At 61.4% G+C, this 18,054-nt stretch overlaps 2 protein-coding genes across 3 annotated transcripts in view; one reads left to right on the forward strand and one right to left on the reverse strand.

Annotated features, from left to right (window-relative positions):
* The first annotated feature begins 1,329 nt into the window (after positions 1-1,329).
* On the forward strand, positions 1,330-11,908 carry Ldlrad2 (low density lipoprotein receptor class A domain containing 2). Its single transcript, XM_040288074.2, has 5 exons — positions 1,330-1,411; positions 3,275-3,700; positions 6,572-6,703; positions 8,302-8,451; positions 8,577-11,908. Exons 1-5 carry the CDS (start codon positions 1,330-1,332, stop codon positions 8,870-8,872), a joined length of 1,086 nt encoding a protein of 361 aa, XP_040144008.2. The 3' UTR covers positions 8,873-11,908.
* Positions 9,189-18,054, reverse strand: part of Hspg2 (heparan sulfate proteoglycan 2) — a 90,119-nt gene continuing 81,253 nt past the window's right edge. For both annotated transcript variants that reach the window (XM_078025538.1, XM_078025537.1), the window contains exons 78-97: positions 17,557-17,666; positions 17,250-17,397; positions 17,057-17,173; positions 16,417-16,528; positions 15,954-16,098; positions 15,758-15,857; positions 15,573-15,682; positions 15,361-15,469; positions 14,811-14,909; positions 14,007-14,228; positions 13,503-13,747; positions 12,823-12,994; positions 12,610-12,732; positions 12,457-12,513; positions 11,411-11,486; positions 11,243-11,321; positions 11,016-11,086; positions 10,808-10,891; positions 10,387-10,490; positions 9,189-10,242 (exon numbers count right to left, since the gene is read on the reverse strand). In XM_078025538.1, coding sequence (XP_077881664.1) covers positions 10,070-10,242; positions 10,387-10,490; positions 10,808-10,891; positions 11,016-11,086; positions 11,243-11,321; positions 11,411-11,486; positions 12,457-12,513; positions 12,610-12,732; positions 12,823-12,994; positions 13,503-13,747; positions 14,007-14,228; positions 14,811-14,909; positions 15,361-15,469; positions 15,573-15,682; positions 15,758-15,857; positions 15,954-16,098; positions 16,417-16,528; positions 17,057-17,173; positions 17,250-17,397; positions 17,557-17,666 — 2,456 coding nt within the window. In that variant the 3' untranslated portion in view covers positions 9,189-10,069. The remainder of the gene's footprint in view (positions 10,243-10,386; positions 10,491-10,807; positions 10,892-11,015; positions 11,087-11,242; positions 11,322-11,410; positions 11,487-12,456; positions 12,514-12,609; positions 12,733-12,822; positions 12,995-13,502; positions 13,748-14,006; positions 14,229-14,810; positions 14,910-15,360; positions 15,470-15,572; positions 15,683-15,757; positions 15,858-15,953; positions 16,099-16,416; positions 16,529-17,056; positions 17,174-17,249; positions 17,398-17,556; positions 17,667-18,054) is intronic.

An 18,054-nucleotide genomic window follows, 5' to 3' on the forward strand; every position in this document is an offset into this window, starting at 1 on the left:
AGAACGAGACAGAGCCCCCGGCCGAGGTGCCAAGAGCTGGGCTTCCAGGTGAGCTGCCACCTTCCTGGGCGTCCTGCAGCCTCCCCCTGTGTTTCTGGGGTGCATGCAGGATTCCTCATTCCTCACCCCTCATTCTTCTACTGCCCCCTAGAGGCCATTTTTCTCTAGCACCAAAGATGCCAGTCAAGTTCCCCGGAGGACCCATATAGTTAGATAACACCCCCTTCTCTCCTGGGTTCAGTCCCGTTCTGGTTTAGATACAGGGTGTCCCCTGAAGGCTCGGCTTAGACAGTGCAAGAAAGTGCAGAGGTGAATAACTGAGCTTTGAGAGCCCTAACCCAATCAGTGTTTGAATCCACTTGAATGGATTAACTGGCTGGCAACTGTAGGCAGGCAGGGCGTGGCTGGAGGAGGTGGTGCCCTGGGGACCCGCTTTTGTCCCTGGTGAGTGAGAGCTCTCCCTGCTCGCTGTCCTGTCCTGAGCTGCTGTCCTCCACCACACCTTCCCACCATGACGTCTGCCTCACCTCGGGCCAGAGCCATAGAGTTGGTCCTCTACGGACTGAGACCTCGGGAACCCTGAGCGCCAAATAGACTTCTCCTCCTCTAAAGTTGCTCTTGTCAGGCCTTTTGGTCCCAGTGGCGAGAGAGCTGACTGGAACACCTGGGGTTGCGGCTCGGGGTAGAGGCCCTGGCACCACAGGACAACACCGAGGATGATTCCAGAGAGTGCGGACAGGGTACCATTTCAGGGAGCTGGGATTGAGGGACAGGAGGGAACACTATTGACAAGAGGCCAGGAAAGAGTGGTCTGGGGCGGTGACATGTGAGCCGTGACACAATGACCTCCAGACACCAGCCACAGAGGGGACTGGCTCCCTGTGGCAGGAGCGCAGCCATCAAGGAGCAGCTGCCTGGTCCCCTGCTGCTTCGGCACGTGCTGCTTCTCTGGACCCTCAGAGAGGCTCCTTAGGCATCTGCAGCCTCCCACGAGCTGGGTCTGAAGGCCAAGGCCATAGCTCTCCTGGCCCGTGGCTGGGCCGGATGTGAGTTCCTGGTTCCTGTCTGGCAAGGGGTGAGTCCTCCCAGCCTCCTCTCCCAGGGCTCCACTCTGGCCCCAAATCTCCATGGCAACCCTGGACACAATCCCGTCCCACAGGAGATGGGTCTAGAAGGGGGAGCCCAGCGACCTCAGTGCAGAGGCCACAGTCACTGGTGGACGTGCCTCCCTGTCCTTGTGTCCTGCCAGCTGCCCCACTAGTGGGCCAGGCCCGTCCCCGTGACCCCAAGGATCTTCAGGTCGCCAGCTGCTGGGCGCACCATTGCTGGATGGCCACCTGTGGGCTGCTCCTGCCCCGGAGGCTGCTCCTGCTGGGGATGGCCGCCCTGGCTGCGTCCGCTCCGGAGACAGGTGAGTGTGGGCCCAGCCAGGGCACCCAGGAGGCTCAGCCCCGTCACTCTGGAGACTGTGTCCCCCCAGTCCACACTCAGCCCGAGGGACTGGGCCCCCCTGAGTGGAAGGGGCCGGGAAGCCCTGTGCCCGGTCTTGCTTGGTATCCCCATGTCCACCCCAAACCCTTCCAGAGGCCAGAGCTCCAAGTCACCCAGAAGCAGGGGCCTGGGGGCAGGCAGGACAATTGCTTGAAATGCAAACTATCGTGGCTTGGGAATCAGGTGTCTGTGCACCCTGCCTGTGACACGTCCCTGCCCCTCCTCATCCTTCAACCCTCCAGGTCTCGGGTCCTGCAGCAAAGGGCTGGGTAAACCTGGTGGTGAGGCAAGGCCTGGGGTGAGCCGGGCCCTGGTTCCTACCCAGACCTAAAAAGGACAAGACAGGACAAGCGTCAGGGACCACCACTGTGCCTACACGACGAGGCCACCCACACCAGGCCCTCTGCCTGGCACAGGGAGTGGCCTAATCGACTCACTCTTTCCTTTTTCTTCCTCCTTTTTTTCTTTTCCCTTCCTGATACTAGAGAAGGACCAGGGCCTCGCCCAGCTAGGCGAGCACAGTTCCCCCGAGCTCTGCCCGCCCGACCTTTACAAGGTCATTCTACTTTTTTTTATATAAAAATTTATTTCTGGGGACTGAACCCAGGGGTGCTCTACCAGTGAGCTACATCCCCAGCCCTTTTTTGTTTCTTATCTTGAGACAGGGTCTCACGGAGTTGCCCGGTTGGCCTGGCACCTGTGTCCCCTGCCTCAGCCCCCCAAGTCACTGGGTTCACGGGCTTGTCCGCCACCCCAGCTCCAATTTCCTCACGTTTTAAATTTGATTTTACTTATTTATATGCGGTACCTCCCCCACGCTAGGCAAGAGCCCTAGCACTGAGCACGACCCTGGTCCAGTTTCTTCCCTTTCTGAACTCCCTCCTTCCAAGCAGGCTCTGACAACAGCGGGTCTACACAGACACACCCTGAGCCAGGGAGAGACCTTCTCCAGGAAGCCCATCATCCTGGCTGGTCCTGGAGCACCCACTGGAGCTCCCGCCTTACCGGGGTGACCCACCTCCTCTTCCCTCCCTGCGCTTAGAAAAGTCATCCTAGTGTGGACACTTACACACTTTCCCATCTAATCCTCGCAATTAGAGGGGGACGTTTTGGTCTGTAAGTCACATACTAGATGGAGCTTAAATGTAAAGACACTGTTTCCCTTACGAAAAGCAGAAGCTAGACGCAGAGGCACACGCCTGCCTATAATCTTGGTAATTAGGGGGGGCGCTCAGGCAGGAAGATCAAAAGTTCAAGACCAACCTCAGCCACTTAGTGAAACCCTGCTCAACACAAAACATAAAAAAGACTGGGGCTGTAACTTGGTGGTAAAGCAAGGCTGGGTTCAATCCCCAGTATTGGAAAAAAAAAAAAAAATGGCCGTAGGTGATTCCAGAGCTAAGTCAGCAGCTCAACTGTGTGAGCATTTCCCTGTGATTCTCACCACCTCACCTTGTAAGATGACTGTTGCAGCTCCAGACATCACACCCTCAATCAACCGTTTCAGAAGCCTGAAGAAAAAGGGACTCCTCACCACACAGCACTCTCTCTTTTTTATGGGGAGGAAAACCTAGGAAACTTAGGGTCTCCCAGCAGATTTTCCTTCAGTCTCATTGTTCAGAACCAGGTTACCAGCCCGTTCCCAAGCCTGGCAAAGAAGATTAGGAGCATAAAACTTAGTCCCTTTAGCACCCAAATGTGTCCACGGAGAGGGTGAGACACTTGCTTGGGGTCACAGAGGGCTCAGGTTTGGAATTGACCCGGGATTTGCCTTTCCCCGCAGCCGACCTGGTGGACCTGTGCGGGCAGGCTTGGCGCGGGGACGCGCTGCTGCTGCGCTCGCACTCCGCGTCGCGCAAGTTCTACTTCGTGGCTCCGCACACGGACTGCGTGCTTTGGATGCACGCAACAGCCGCAGGCGACAGGATCCGCTTCCAATTCCACTTCTTCCTGGTCTACAGCCTGACCTCGGGGGCCCAGGAGCCCAACGTCTCCTCCCTGGCGCCCGCAGACCCGTGCGCCCCTGGCTCCTACCTGCAGTTCTACGAGGGGCCGCCGGGGGCGCCCCGGCCCCTGGGGCCTCCCCTCTGCGGCCTGACCATCCCGGCCCCGGTGGCATCCTCGGGAAGCTCCCTAGGGCTGCGTCTGGTCACTAGAGGCCGCCAGCCCCGCGTGGACTTTGTGGGTGAAGTCACCTCTTTCCGGCTGGGTGAGTTGGGGCTGAAGGGCAGTAGAGGGCCCAGCACACGGGTTGCAGAGAGCAGGGCAAGGTGGGGGCACAGCAGGTAGAGGGCCATGGGTCCTGACAGAGGGTAGGAGGTGGTGACCAGGGGGCAGGGTGGGGTGTCCCAGTGAGGGACATTCCAGACCCAAAGAACCCCGTGAATCTGGCTTCCACCAGATGGCCGCCCTACAGCTGCGGGCACAGCCGTGCACACTCACACAGCTCACCAAGTGCACACCCCACCCTCCACCATGCAACACACCACTCACGTCCTACACACCTATGCACAGGCAGTGCCACTTTACACACTTAAACGAGTCACACACTGGTCCTCTCTCCTGCTCAGCCCTTCAGAGGTTTGCAGAGGGCATGGTCAGGCCTCTGGTGATTGCAAGTAATGGACACACACTGGAGCAACAGGGGCCTCTGGGAGGGGAAGTTAATGGTCCTGGTTCATTAAGCACTGCGCCGGTCCGCTGGGCTCCGGCAGGCCTCACAGCAACTCTGCTGGCCAGTGTTATTATTATTTTTTTAAATTTTTGAGATGTTCTCACTACCTTGTTCTCACTAGCCTCAAACTTGAGATCCTCCTGCTATAGCCTCCCCAGGCCCAGGGATTATAGGCACGTGCCACTGCACCTGGCTTCTGGCCAGAACTGTTACCCTCGCATCATAGGTGGGAATTGGCCCAGAAGGTTGGGCGCCCGAGACCTCCCCACCCACAAGTCAAGCTGCTGACCTTTCATGCCAGAAGATGTTCTTCAGTTTAAACTGAGTTTGAGGTTTTAGCCCTGGCGGGTTCTCCTAGGACTGCAGCCACTGCTGATGCCCCATCATCTGCAGTGATGGTGAGCAGATCAGCTCCCAAAGCCTGGAAGCTTTATGGCCATTCCCAGGAAATCCCCAGTGAGAGGACTAACAGGACGGTGAGCACTTTCGTGCCAGCACAGGGTCAGGAAGAACCAGGCCTTGACAGTGGGCCCTGGGCAGCCCTGTCACAGCGAGCTGGTGGGAACACGCCCACCCACGCTGTCTCATTTGTCCCCTTAGTCAAATGTCTCCTTTCTTCCTCCCTGGAATTGCGCATGCTCTGAATTTCGGATTTTAGACCCCCTTTGCTACCACAGTTGCTGGCTCTGGGATAAACTATATGAGAAACATATATTTGTACCAGGGATTGAACCCAGGGGCGCTCACCCAATGAGCCACATCCTCAGCCCTTTATATTTTTTATTTAGAGGCAGGTTCTCACTGAGTTGCTGAGGGCCTTGTTAAGTTGCTGAGGCTGTCCCTAAACTTGTGATCCTTGTGTCTCAGCTTCCAGAGCTGCTGGAATTACAGGCCCGTGCCACCTCGCCCAGCAACTTCATAAAGTACCCTAGATCCCCGGGGCCATGACTAATAGCGTCTAGAGGGCCTCTCTCTGGGTCCTGTCGGCTCTAGATGCCAAAGCTCCTGTCCTGTTACAACTCTCCTGCGCTGGGGAGGACATCGGCTGCCCCCTCCTCTCTCACTTCTGTGGCCTCACGCCAAGAAAGTCACAGCTCTTCAGCGTTTGGGAGGGGCTCCAAACACCAGGGTATTAAGGAATTGGCTCAGGTCTAGCTGGATCCAGGAGTTCAAGCGCTGTCTCTGCATTCCTTTTCTCCGTCCATCTGTGGGTGCACGGTGTGAGTCTGTGAGGTTTCCATCTCAGGCAGCTCCTCTTTGACTTGGCAACAAAGTGACCCTGTAGCTTCAAGTCCACAGTCACCCTTACAGCTCCACCCTCGGGAAATAGAGAGCGAGTGAGTTTTCTTACAGTTCTAGCAAAAGTCCTGAGGCCAAATCTGATCATGGGGCATGTGTCCATTGATGCAGCCAGAAAATGGAATGCTCTGATTGGCCAGGCCCAGGTCCCATGTGCACGGCTGAGTGTGGTGATGGTCAGTCCCAGGTGAGCTAGCTTCGTCCAGGGCACGGGATGCCAGGTGTGCCAGCCTGGCTGCCTGACCCTGCGCAGGGAGTCACACCGTTCTCTCCCGTGTGCACGTTTGTTCATTAATGAGTATTAGCTGAGCACCTGCTGTGTGCTGCGGGCTGCCCTCGGCTTTAGGGATACAGCAGTGAACAAAAAAGTAGCTCCCTGCCCCAGCAACTGACCTGGGTGGGGAGAGACCATAAGCAAATCAGCCAGTGAATCTGCTCTGCAGATGCAGCGAGTGCTGCAGAGGACCCCAAATCAGGAGGGAGGGAGGGGTGTGGTGAGGGGGGTGGGCTTCCTCAGGATGGGGAAGGCTGACAGGTAAGGTCACACTTGAGTGATGGGAGGAGCATGAGTCAGGGGCTGCCAGGAGAGAGAATTCCAGGAGGAGCTGAGGGCAAGTGCAAGGCAAGTGTAAAACCCAAGGGTTTGCTGGGGGTGTGAGGCTCACTGAGAAACTCAACAGTGTGTGCACACGTGTGCAGACCCACCCGCACCACCATGTGCCGGTGTTAATTTATTAGCACAGGATTTAGAACCAGCTTGCCTCAGACTTACATACAAGCTCTGTGACCTTGGTCAGGGGACTTAACCTCTCTGTGCTTCAGTCTTCTTATCTTAAATGGGGTCAACAGCAGTATGTAGTCCATGGATTTGCTGGGAGGACTAAGTAAGCTGGGGTGAGACGCTTAGAGCCCTGCCTGGCACAGAACAGAACCTCAGTGTTAGCTGCCACCACCAGGGGCTCATCCTCATCCATCTGACCCCTCCTGTCCTTGTCATGCTCCTGTCTGGGATCTCCTGACAGCCCTCTGCTCTCACCCCCCTCTCCCTACAGGGCCACACACCCTGTGGACCCAGGATCCTCATCCAGCCGTCCCCTCTCTCCCCAGGACCCTGTGGAGCCTACTTCCGCTGTCAGAATGGCAGGTGCATCCCACAGAGCCTGGTGTGTGACCCCTGGGGCATGGACAACTGTGGTGACGGCAGTGACCAGGGCTCCTGGCCACCAGCTAGCTGTAGAGGTCAGTGACGGGTGTGGTCTGGGCCCTGCAGGACGGCTGCCGGGGAGGCTCTGGGGCAGAAGGTGGGGAGGCGGGAGGCAGGGAGCCCCAGGAAGGGCTGAGGAGGTCGGGCCGCAGGCGGAGTGGGAGCAGCACCGAGAGGAGCCAGTTCAGCGCTCGTGCGTGGTGACTAGTGGCAGCCGTCTCGGATGGGCCCCGGCACCGGGCAACATCGAAAGGAGAGGTGTTCTGTGTCACTGGAACCGGGGCCTCACCCGGCTGCCTGACGTCTGTCCGAGGGTCCTGGGTTCAGCACCAAAACCATCCACGTGGAGAAACCGGGGTCTTGGAGAGGGTCCGCGTCTTGCTCAAGGTCACAAAGCCAGAGACAACCGTCCAAGGCTCTTCTTCAGAGCTCTCAGGACCACCCCTCCCCTGCAGCCAGGACTCGGCTTAACTCTTCTGTTTTTGGCACCAGGGATGGAGCCCGGAGGCTCTTAACCGCTCCCCCCACCTTTTTAAATATTTTATTTAGACACAAGGGCTCGCTGAGTTGCTTAGGGCCTCGCTGAGTTGCTGGGCTGGCTCTCAACTGCTGACCCTCCTGCTGCAGCCCGTGGACTTTCTGTCCCTCCCCCTGTCCCTGGAGCAGCTGGGGCTGCCTGGAAACACTGTCGAGACAGGGGGAGAATGAGGGCCCTTCTCTAAGAAAAGGGGATACGCCCATTCAGAGCGGCAGGAGCTGGGGGGAGGCACTGCGGGGACAGGGCCCTGCAGACCGTGGTGCTTAGGGCACAGAAGGTGCTTGGGTCGCCTCTGCACTGTCCCCTCCTGAGAAGGAGCTCGGGAGCCAGGCTGGGGGCGGCAGGGTCACTGCAGGGGAACTGGGCTGCACGAAATGACCTCCCAAGAGACAGAGGTACCTTTTTCTTTGGGTCCTGTGACGGCTCCGCAGAAAGAGAGAGAGAGAGAGAGAGACAGAGAGAGAGAGAGAGAGAACACACACACACACACACACACACACACACACACGCGCGCGCGCGCGCGCGCGCGCTGACCCCTTTTATTGAGGAGAAACCATTCAAATGAAGCCAGGGGTCGGTTGGAGGGGGCTGAGTCTAGCAGGTGGACTGACATCTAGGAAGGCCATGCCCAGGGGCACAGTAAGAGAAGGGGACACACAGAGGGCGTTTCCATGGAACATTCTATCCCAAACAGGGCAAAGGGGCAGGATTACAAAGGCACAGGTGAGTGTGGCTCAACCCAGGGGTGACCCGCCTACACCTGAAGACGCGCCCTCAACTTCCTGGACCGGGACCACGTCCAGGTCACTGGGAAACGTAGTGACAGCAATGTAACAACCGGGGCTAGGGCTGTAGCTCAGTGAAGAGTGCTCGCCTGGTATGTGACGGTCACTCAGAGTGGCTCCCACATGGGGGCGTCCAAGCCCCCTCCTCCCCTCCCACTGTGTGACCTTGGCAAGAGACCTCAGCTTGGAGGCTCAATGACTTTTGTGGCCTGTAAAACGGAAGCACTCAGAGAGGCCAACTCAGGGGCCGCAGGAGGAGGTACCCAGAAGGGGCGGTCCCTTGTGTGCTAGCGGTCACTGCCCACTGCAGGTCCCTCTGCAGTACCCAGATGGACCAGGAGCACACACGACAACGCCTCTGAGCCCCTGGCTCTCGGCTCTGCAGACCCCCTCCAGGTCACCTCCCAGACAAGCCCCCCAGGAAGCGGGGACCCTGCCCAGGAGGACGCAGTTTTGGAAGGTAGACAGACAGACGGCTGTTGGTGACGTGCATTCCTGCTCTTCCCACACTCGTCCCTGTCCAGGTGAGGGGGACGGGACTGTGGGCCCAGGCTGCGGCTAACTGGACTCCCTTTTCCTTGGCAGGCCCTGGGTTACAGGGGCTGGCGCTGGCCTCCTCTCTGCTGCTGGCCTCTGCTGGCCTCCTCGTGGGCCTCCTGTGGTGCTGCTGCTCCCTGGGCTGGCTGGCCTGGGAACCTGGGGTCCATGGCCTCCGCCTCCAACGCAGTGCACCCTGCAACATCTGCCACACGTGTCCTGACCGGGTAGCCCCTGGGGGGCTACGGCAGAGTGGGCTGGCCTTCCAGGATCGGGAGACCGTCCCTAGAGAGGCTGTGGGGGTCTGGGGACGAGAGTGGGCTCTGGGGCCAGACACGTCCTGAGCTCCAGGTCCTGGCTGGCTGGCGGGCCTTGGACAGGTCACTTGTGTCTACCCCTCTGGAGAACAGTGCAAGTCCCGCTGCCCGGGTGTGAGGGTCACAGGAGGTAAAGCTCACACAGGAACTGGTCCCGTGGCGTGGGGAAGGGGGACAGCTGTGCCGTGGCTCCTATCTGTGGGATCCATGAGCAGGGCAGGGAGGGGTTTGCCCACCGAGGTCACCCTGCTTCACTCCAGGGTCTCTGTGGCCCAGCTCTGCCCACCCTGGCCCACCCTCAGGTGCAGCCGGGTCAGGACTGGTCAAAGACACAGGAGACCCCTGGCGGGGATAGCACCGTTTATTAAGAAAAATCAAGACAAAGACCACAGCAGGGTCCCTTGTAGGACCCTGAGGCCAGGGGTCCAATGCCACAGTCCAGGGCCCGCTGACCCCGCTGGGCCCTGAGGCTCTCAGGCGGGCAGCGCGGTCGCTTCCCCTCCTCCCCCTCCAGTCAGGAGTCTCGCTTCCCCCGCCCAAGGCACTGCTCCTCCCGACCCAAGGCCCCCCATCCCCTGGGCCTTCACCTCCAGATGAGTGGGGGGTGTGGCCTGGTGTGGCAGGAGGCCTCTCCGGGTGGCCTCTGCCGCGGCAGCTGCCAGTGAGAGTTGGATGGGGTTTCCCTTGCAGCCCCTGAGGGCAGGGCCCTGGGCTGGGTGTTGGGGTGGGGTGCAGGCGGAGGGCTTGGGGGGAGGCTGCCAGGGCAGGTGGCCCTGCTGTGTAGGAGGAGGCAGGTTCCACAGTGGGGAGAGGTGGGCACGGCCACTGCAGCGCCTGCTCTTAGGCCCCAGGTGGTGAGCTAAGGTTTGCTCTCTGTGGAAGAAGGGGTGCCCAAGGGCGGCCCAAATGACACCCCAACTCTATGATGGGAAGCCCCCTGTGGGCAGGAGAGCAGGGGCAGTTCCACCCAGCCCCCGTGCCGGCCCCGAGTCCTGGTGGCCTTCGGAGGCAACCTACTCCCCTCCTGCCTGCCCGCCCACCCGCCTGCGGCCTGTCCACGTGTGGGGGGGTGGCGTGCCCACTCCAGTCCAGCCCAGGGCGTAGCAGCAAAGCGTGGCATTGCCTCGGTTTCTTACAAAAAATTCACCATAATAATATTAATAATAATATACTCCATGTGGTTGGCGGGGGCCCTGCCCAGAGTCCGTGTGGGGCAGCAGGTGCCTAGGAGGCGCATGGGCCTGTGTTGGCCCCCGCCTGGGCGCGGTGCTGCAGGTCCAGGGGCTGCGGGGGTGGCGCGCCAGGCCCGGCCGAGTGCAGGACCAGATTCTTGATACAGCCCGTGATGCCCGAGGAGAACCTGCCCCCGGTCAGCGCGGCCACGTCCGGGGCTCCACCTGTGGGGAGTGGAGTACGAGGACCTGTTGGCTGCAGAAGCCCAGGAGCCCAGCAGGCCAGGGGACTCCAGGGCACTCCAGGGGACTCGGGCATTGCAGGGGGCAGCTCCCTTCCCTGCCAGCAGAAGGCCCAGCAGCACTTACCGACGTAGACGCTGCCTTTGGTGTTGACTGCCACGTTAGGGCCTGGGGACCGCCCGCTGACCAGCTCCTCGCCATCGACCTGGATGGAGCCTCGCCGGCCCTCTCTGCGGTGGAACTGGGTCAGGCCCTCGCCCCGAATTCCCAACCACAGCAACCCGCCCCCGGGCAGGCTCCAGACAAGCCCCCGCCTGCTCCCTGCGCCTCCCTCTGGAGAGCAGGCCCCGACCCCACCCGAGCCTGCTCCAGGGTCTTCCCTCGTGGGGCCTCCGCCTCCAGGGCCTTCCCTGAGCTGCCGGGAGCTGCCCCCTGCTCCACACTCGGCCTCCCAAGCTCAGCGCTACCTCTCTGGGCATCATGGGCATCCTGTCCCCTTGAAGCACCGTGGGCCCTTATCTCCGGTGCCCACCGGGCACATCCTTACCGCAGTGCTGTCACACGATGCCACTCGCCGTCATTGATGGGGTCCTCAGAGACCAAGCGGGCCTCCCCGCTGCCTAGCTGGTAGCTGTGGGGCACAGGCCGTGAAGGCGTGAGCTGGGGCAGGACTGGAGGTGCGGCTGACAAAGGCGGGCACCGTGTTGGGGGGGCTCTTGGAGTGGCAGCTGCCTGTGGGAGGGGCCAGGACTCACCTGAAGACCAGGTGCCCATTCTGCAGTCCGAGGCTGATGAAGTCCTTGCCGTGGCCGGGCTCTCCCACCTCCTGCCAAGGAAGCACAGGGTCTTTAGGGTCCCCAGCGTAGAAAGCCGAGGTCCTCTATGGCGGTAGCCTTCACCTTCCTCTCTCCCCTCTGCCCCGGCCTCCAGGAGGCCAGCCTCTGCCCAGGAGTCCTGAGACTCAGGGCCAGTGCCCACTCACCACGCCCTGCCAGAGCAGGAGGCCGCTGGCCGTGCTGGTCCGAACCTCCAGCTCCACAGTCTCGGGTGCTTCAGGCAGGCTGTGGTGGAGGAGGGGGGAGAGGATAGAAACCTGAGATGCCTGTCCTCCCCCTGGGTGGGCAGGCTGTCCCAACCAACACCTTTTTACCTCCTGGAGAAGACGCGGCTGGGCAGGGAGAGGAAGCCGTTGTCATGGAAGTAGGCTCCATACTGCCCGGGGGCATCTGCGGGGTGGGGAGGGAGTGGGGAGACGCCTGCTCCCATCAGGTCCCTGGGGTTCCCTGACCCCCCCTCCACCCCACTGCCGGGGGGCTCGGGCCCTGCAGTCCCTGATACCCAGACACCTGGGCAGGCATCAACACGGTTGGGGTCTGTGAACTCGGAGGGGAAACTCTGACTCTGTGCTTCTTCCAGACACTTCTTCAGCCAGGGATGGAGGTGACCAACCAGAGCAGTAGTAGCGGGGCCTGTGCCTGTCACTAATATTTGCTGATCACCTTAGAGTAGCCATTTTGTTTAGCTACAAATGTTTTAAAATATTGTTTCTGTTCCTGCTGTTTTGAAAACAGCGGTAGCTCTTCAGACCACCACAAGACCCTGCTGTTGAATGTGCTAATAAAGAAGCACGTTGTTGCAAATCTAAAAAGTGGTTTGATAACTTCATTTCAGTCTATAGCCGGTTTCCTTTGAAATTTCTTATGTCCTGCAGCTGACAGGGTCCATGGTGGGTGGGCCGGATCCCTGTTGACCAGGGTCTGTCTGACTTGAGCCCCATAGCTTCTGAAACCCTTAGTCCTCAGCAAACAGGGACAGCTGGCTGCCCCAGACCCTGGCCCCGGGCTGTTCCAAGCCCAGGTGATCCTTGGCTTACAGGTGGGAAGCCTGCAACCTGGGCCCACTGGCCCCAGGGCCACACCACCCCAACACTACCCACTCAGACCCACTGGCAAGCCAGCGGGCAGCACAGGCCTGGCAGGTGCAAGGGCAGGACACTCTGCTACTCTCCACCAAGCACCCAGGATAACTGCTCAACTTGTGATCCTCCCGCCTCAGCCTCCAGAGCTACTGGGATTACAGGCGCTGCGCCTGGTAAGTCCCTCCAAGGCCTGTTTTGTGGAATTGAGGGTGTGGGTAACTGGAAGACTGAGGCTGAAGGGACAATGGCTGCTCTGGCTGGCCACAGCAAGTACATACCGTTACCCCCACTGCCTTCAAGATGCCACTCGGACTCTGCCACGTCATGTCCAGAGCCTGTGGGGAAGGGGAGGTTCTAACTGGTGGGTACAGACACCTGGGGTGTCCAGCCCCTGGGCCCCAGAGGGAGGTGGACAGAAGCAGGCCTGGTACCTTGTTGGCAGCGTGGGCCAGAGAAGCCAGGGAGACAGAGGCAGCGGGTGCCCTGGCAGGTGCCCCCATGCAGACAGGGCTCCCGGAGCTGGCAGGGGTTCTCCTCGTGCTCACAGAGGTCTCCTGCAGGCCAGGGCAGAGGTGGGTAGGTGGGCAGGAGCTAGAGGTGCCGCTGACCACCTGTGTCCCCAACGTCCCGGGCAGCTCTTGCACCTTTGAAGCCGTCTTGACACAGGCACTGGAACTCGTACTCGCCAGCGGGCATGCACGTGGCGCCATGCTGGCAGGGCTGGCGCTCACAGGGGGAGCTGTCGTAGCACTGCCCGATGCCCTGGCTGCCCAGGAAGCTGTAGGTGAGGTCCAGCCGCTTGCCATTCACAGACACCTGCGGGCACAGGGACATGGAGGGACTAAAGGGATGCAGATGGATGAGGCAGCAGAGAGAAGGGCACAGCGGAGGGCAGCCGGGAACCAGGCGCCAAGAACACCCGTCCACCCTGCCGATGCCCAGCACGGTCCTTCCAAGTGGGGACTAGCATTCCTATATATATATCTTTTTTTGGGGGGTACCAGGGATTGAACTCAGGGGCACTCGACCACTGAGCCCCACCCCAGCCCTGTGTTGTGTTTTATTTAGAGACAGGGTCTCACTGAGTTGCTTAGCACCTCCTCATTGCTGAGGCTGGCTTTGAACCCATGATCCTCCTGCCTCAGCCTCCAGAGCCGCTGGGGTCACAGGCTGTGCCACCGTGCTGCCTATTATCCCCATTTTATGGAGGGGAAACCAAAGTGCAGGGGGAGCGGGGAGAGGGTGACCCCAGGACCAGGGCTAGCTGCAGGTTGGCCCAGTCTGTCCCCTCCCCTCCTGCTCGTCCTCACAGGCGGTTCCTCACCTCGCCCACGCAGCCGCGGAAGTGGGCGCTCACGTTGGCAGCCGGGGAGAGCGGCACTGAGGGCTCCACGCCGCCCAGGTAGAGGAGGGTGTGCAGGTTGAGGCCCTGGCTCTTGCCGGGGGAAGAGCGCAGCACGGGGCGCCCGCCGTCCACCCGCAGGCTGCCGTCCTTGTTGAGACGCTCTGCGGACGCGCGGTGCCAGCGGCCCAGGGCCAGCGGCTCCGAGCTTCGCAGGACAGCCAGGCCTGGGGAGAGTGCCAGGTGGAGCTGGGCACCAGGGTTCTGGTCCCCCCACATACAGGGGAGCTTCTGACCTCCTCAGGGGCTGCCCATGGAGGAACCAGGGGCTGCTGAAGGCCACCCACGGGAAACGTGCAGGGATAGGGGCAGCGGGCGCGTTGGTTCCTGAATTTGCTCCTTAGCGCCTCCTTGGGGCACGAGAGCCAAAGAGGGCACAGGGCTTGGCACCCAGAGCCTCACCTGCATTTGGTACCAGGTACTTACCTGATCCCAACTCATAGCGAAACTCCAGGTGGCCGCCGACCATGGCCAGGGACACAAAGTCCTCCACAGGCCCGGCCTTCCCCCCACTGAACAGCAAGATGCCTTCAGGTGCCAGCGGCTTGAACTCGACATCCAGGCGCAGCTCGTGGTGAGTGTTGGTGAGGGCGGGCAGCGCCAGGTAGGAGCCAGCGCCCGACATGGACGGTGTGGTCACTGTCACACCTGCAGTGGTCACAGGTCAGCCAGGGGCAGTGGGGACAGTGGAGTCCCAGGTCTTACCCAGGACAGCTACTCAGTCTTACCCTGGGACCCCAGTACCCCTAAGTCCCCAACCCAGAGGCTCAGGAACATGTGGCTGCAGTGCCCAGCAGCCCTGGCCCTGGGGCAGCTAATCAGACTGTAGGGACCGCCAATAAGTTAGCCATTCTGGGTGGGGGCGCAGGTAAGGGTTCAGGCTGCAAGCGTAAGACAGCATGGCCAAGGGATCTGAGATTTTTTTCTTTTGGGTACCGGGAAATTGAACCCCGGGGTGCTTAGCCACTGAGCCACATCTCCAGTCCTTTTTTATATTATTTTTTAGAGACGAGGTCTCACTAAACTGCTGAGGCTGGCTTTACACTGCGATCCTCCTGCCTCGGCCTCCTGAGCTGCTGGGATCATAGATGTGGACCACCGCACCCAGCTGATCTGAGGTCTTCCGGGGAATAACTATCCCCTGCAGGGCTCAGTCTGGCCTCTGAGTGCCTGGCCAGTTTCCACAGCCATCACTGAGACCCTGTGGGTGTCACACCTGATTCCACTCACCTTCCTCACACCTCACCCCCGAGCGACCCAGGTGGCAGCGGCAGGTGTAGCCTCGGCCATCGGGCCGGTTCACACAGGTGGCGTCCGGCCCACAGGCCTCTGGGGAGCACAGGGGCCATGAGGACACTGAGGTCTGAGCTCTGTCCTTTGCACCCTGGGGCTTGGCTTCCTAGGGCCAGGCCAGCTGAGAGGGCCGCCCAGGGCGTCAGGGAGGAGGAGTGGGGCCAGAAAGGCTGCGAGGGGGGACAGCCTGGCGTGCAGAAGTGACTGTGCCCGGGGCTCTCTGAGACTGTACTTGGCCACCGCCCCCGCAAAAAAAGACCACGTTTGGGTCACTGTGCAGGGTGATGGGCTCCTGGGTAGTAAGATGGGGAGGTGGCAGGGACCCAGGAGCAGTGGCCGCCGGGGAGAGAACCTGGGGTCTGCGAAGGCAAGAGTTCAGTTCCTGGGCAGGAATGGCGAGAGGTTGGGGAGGGGGTGGGTACAAAGGGGCAGCAGGGGCGGAGGCCAGCACCCAGGGTGGCGGTGACAGGCAGGGCGGGGCACGCACCGGGGTGGCAGTGCAGGGCCTGGGAGTGCTCGCAGCGGCTCCCTGTGAAGCCAGACAGACAGACGCACACGTAGCTGCTGCTCTCCGAGTCCTGGCACTGGCCCCCGTTCTGAAAACCAGCCCCCAGAGGTCAGGCCAAGGACGCCCCCGTCCTCCCCCCTCCCTGCAGGACTCGGGGCAGCCGGGGGTGGGGGGCGAGGGCATGGCAGGACCTGGCAGGGCCGGTCGCGGCAGGTGGGGCAGTGGGAGATGCCGTGTGCAGTGAGGTTGAGGTCCTGGAAGATGGTCTCCTCGCCCTGGATGCGCAGCTCCCGGACACAGCCTGGGGGCCGAGGGCAGCATGAGCCAGGGGGCCACAGCCACGGTGCCCCGCAGGCTCCTGGGGGTCCTGCCTTACCTACGAAGCCGCTGCTCAGCCCTGCGTGGGGGATGGCGCCGTAGTCGGGGTACCCGCCCAGGTACAGCTCCTCGTTCAGGTCCAGACCCTGGAACTTGCCCTGGGAAGGTGGGGGCGTCAGGGGCGGCCGGCGGCCTGGGCAGGGGCGGGCGGGGGGCCAGGAGTGGGGGGCCTGAGTGGGGGGCTGTGGTCTCACCTGGGAGGTCCCATTAACTGGGGCCAAGTTGCCCACAACCAGTGAGCCCTGGGTGAGGCTGCGCAGCAGAGTCACCGTGTGGAACTGGCCCAGGGCCAGCGGGGTGGGGTGGCGGATGGTGGCCATGCCAGAGCCTGCATCAAACCTGCTCGGTGGGCAGCGCCAGGGTGGGAGAGAGGAGGCACAGGGCTGGTAAGGAGGGCTGCTCCGGTTCGTGCCTGGTCCTCCCGGCACTGCCCCAGCCAGCCTGTCCCTGACCTTCCCCGGGTCTTCCTCCCTCCACCCTTTCCCCAGAGCTGCACCCAGCAGCCCAGAGCTCAGGCGGCTCCAGGACGCAGCCCGGCCTGGCTTCACGGCTCTGGGTCTTTCTGAGGCGACCTTGCCTTTCTGCTCATGGCTGATGGGAATGTGTGTCTGTCTGCAGGACCAAGTCCTGTATCCAGTCCCCGGGGAAGAGTCTCACCGGAACTCGGGTCTTCCGCCCACGAGGCCGAAGGAGATGAAGTCGGGCTGCCTGCTGGCCAGGCTGGTGGGGCTCCCCGGGGTCCGCTTCTGCCCGTTGTACAGCAACATCCCTGGGCAGGGACAGCGTGTCACCACAGGCTCCCGTCACACCCGCCTTCCAATGACCCAAGCTCCAGCGCCTTTCTAAGGGACTCCGGCCCCTCCTCTTGGCACACCTCACGTGGCCAGAGACATCTCACGGGATGGGGCCTACACTGAAGGCCCTGCTGCGAGCGCTAGACAGACAGAAGCTGGCGTCATGCACCCGGGAGCTTCCACCTGCAGGAGGCGAGGGACCAGAGACTCACCCGAGTAGAGAAGGAGGCCTGGCCAGGGAGAGTCAGAGACCCGGGAGAGACGAGAGAGAGAGGAGGAATGGGTGAGAGACGGCAGAGGGAGAAGGAGCGGACGGGTCAGGAGGGCTGGCACTGAGGTGCCAATGACAGAGAGGCTCTGGGAGGCGGGAGAGCGCAGAGGAGGAGCCGTGAGGAGAAGAGGCAGGAGAGGGGCTCTGCAGATGTCCCCTCCCAGAGGGCAGGACTGGGGGCTGCCACAGGTCCCCTCCCAGGCCAGCCCCAGACCCGCTCTCTGCTGCTCACCATCAGCTGAGTCTGGCCGGAAGGTGACCTTGATCTCAAACTTCCTGTAGGCATCCTTGATGGTGGGCAGCGGCAGGAAGGAGTGGGGGGTCTGGGTGAAGTAGGGCACCACCCGCTCTGTGGGCACAGAGTACGTTAGGATGCCCTCCAGGGAGTGGGTGGGGCATTGTCCACTCTGGGGGCGTTGTCTCACCTGGGACCTGCAGATGGGCAAAGGCTTTGACCTTGCCCTGGCGGTTGGTGGCGGTGCAGACGTAGGTGCCTGCGTCCTGGGGCCGCACGGAGGGCAGCACGAGCATGTTGTTCTCCAGGCGGCTGTCGGGGGGCAGGTGGCCGTCCACCTGCAAACGTGGCCCTGAGCACCTGGCCTTGGCCATGTCTGCCGTGGGTGCCTCCCGTCCTGCCCCAGGCCCACTTCACTCGCCAGGTATGTGCCAGGCCCTGGGGTGCTGAGATGGCCAGTGAGGCAGGCCCCGCCCAGGTCCCTGCCCAGCATTTACCTTGTTCCAGGTGATGTCAGGAGTCGGGTAGCCGGAGGCCATGCAGGGGAAGACAGCCGAAGAGCCGGCGGGCACACGCACCTCTGGCGGTGTGGAGATCTGGGGCAAGGCTGGGGGGACAAGACACGGCCATCGGCGTGATGACAGCCACCGTGTGTGTGCCCAGCCTGGGCCCTGCCCCATCTAATCCTCACACCATCCCTTGAGGGAGGCGCCATGTCTGTTTTACGGATGAGGGGACCGCGGCCGCTCAGTCTTGGTGCAGAGACAGGGCCACCTGCTCCACAGCCAAGACCTTTCCCACAGGCCCCGGCAGAAAACTGTACAGTCCTGTGGGGACTCGAGGAGGGTCCTAAGGTAGTACAGGTGCGGAGGTCTGGGGGCAGGTCGTAGGTGAAACAGAATCAGCTTTCAGGAAAACAGCTCGGTGCCTGCACCCGCGGTCCTTCCCTCACTTTCCACAATATTTGGGTTCATCTCCGCCAGCAGATTGGGCTG

The sequence above is a fragment of the Ictidomys tridecemlineatus genome, chromosome 11 (genome assembly GCF_052094955.1).
Source record: "Ictidomys tridecemlineatus isolate mIctTri1 chromosome 11, mIctTri1.hap1, whole genome shotgun sequence".
NCBI classification, from domain to species: domain Eukaryota; kingdom Metazoa; phylum Chordata; class Mammalia; order Rodentia; family Sciuridae; genus Ictidomys; species Ictidomys tridecemlineatus.

What these genes read in the sequence shown, in the direction of transcription:
- Ldlrad2 (XM_040288074.2), top strand. Translation starts at nt 1,330, where the DNA reads ATGGCCACCTGTGGGCTGCTCCTGCCCCGGAGGCTGCTCCTGCTGGGG. An exon ending in AGTCACCTCTTTCCGGCTGG is followed by an intron (nt 3,701 to 6,571) that starts GTGAGTTGGGGC and finishes CTCTCTCCCCAG; the next exon opens with GACCCTGTGGAGCCTACTTC. An exon ending in GGAGGACGCAGTTTTGGAAG is followed by an intron (nt 8,452 to 8,576) that starts GTAGACAGACAG and finishes TTTCCTTGGCAG; the next exon opens with GCCCTGGGTTACAGGGGCTG.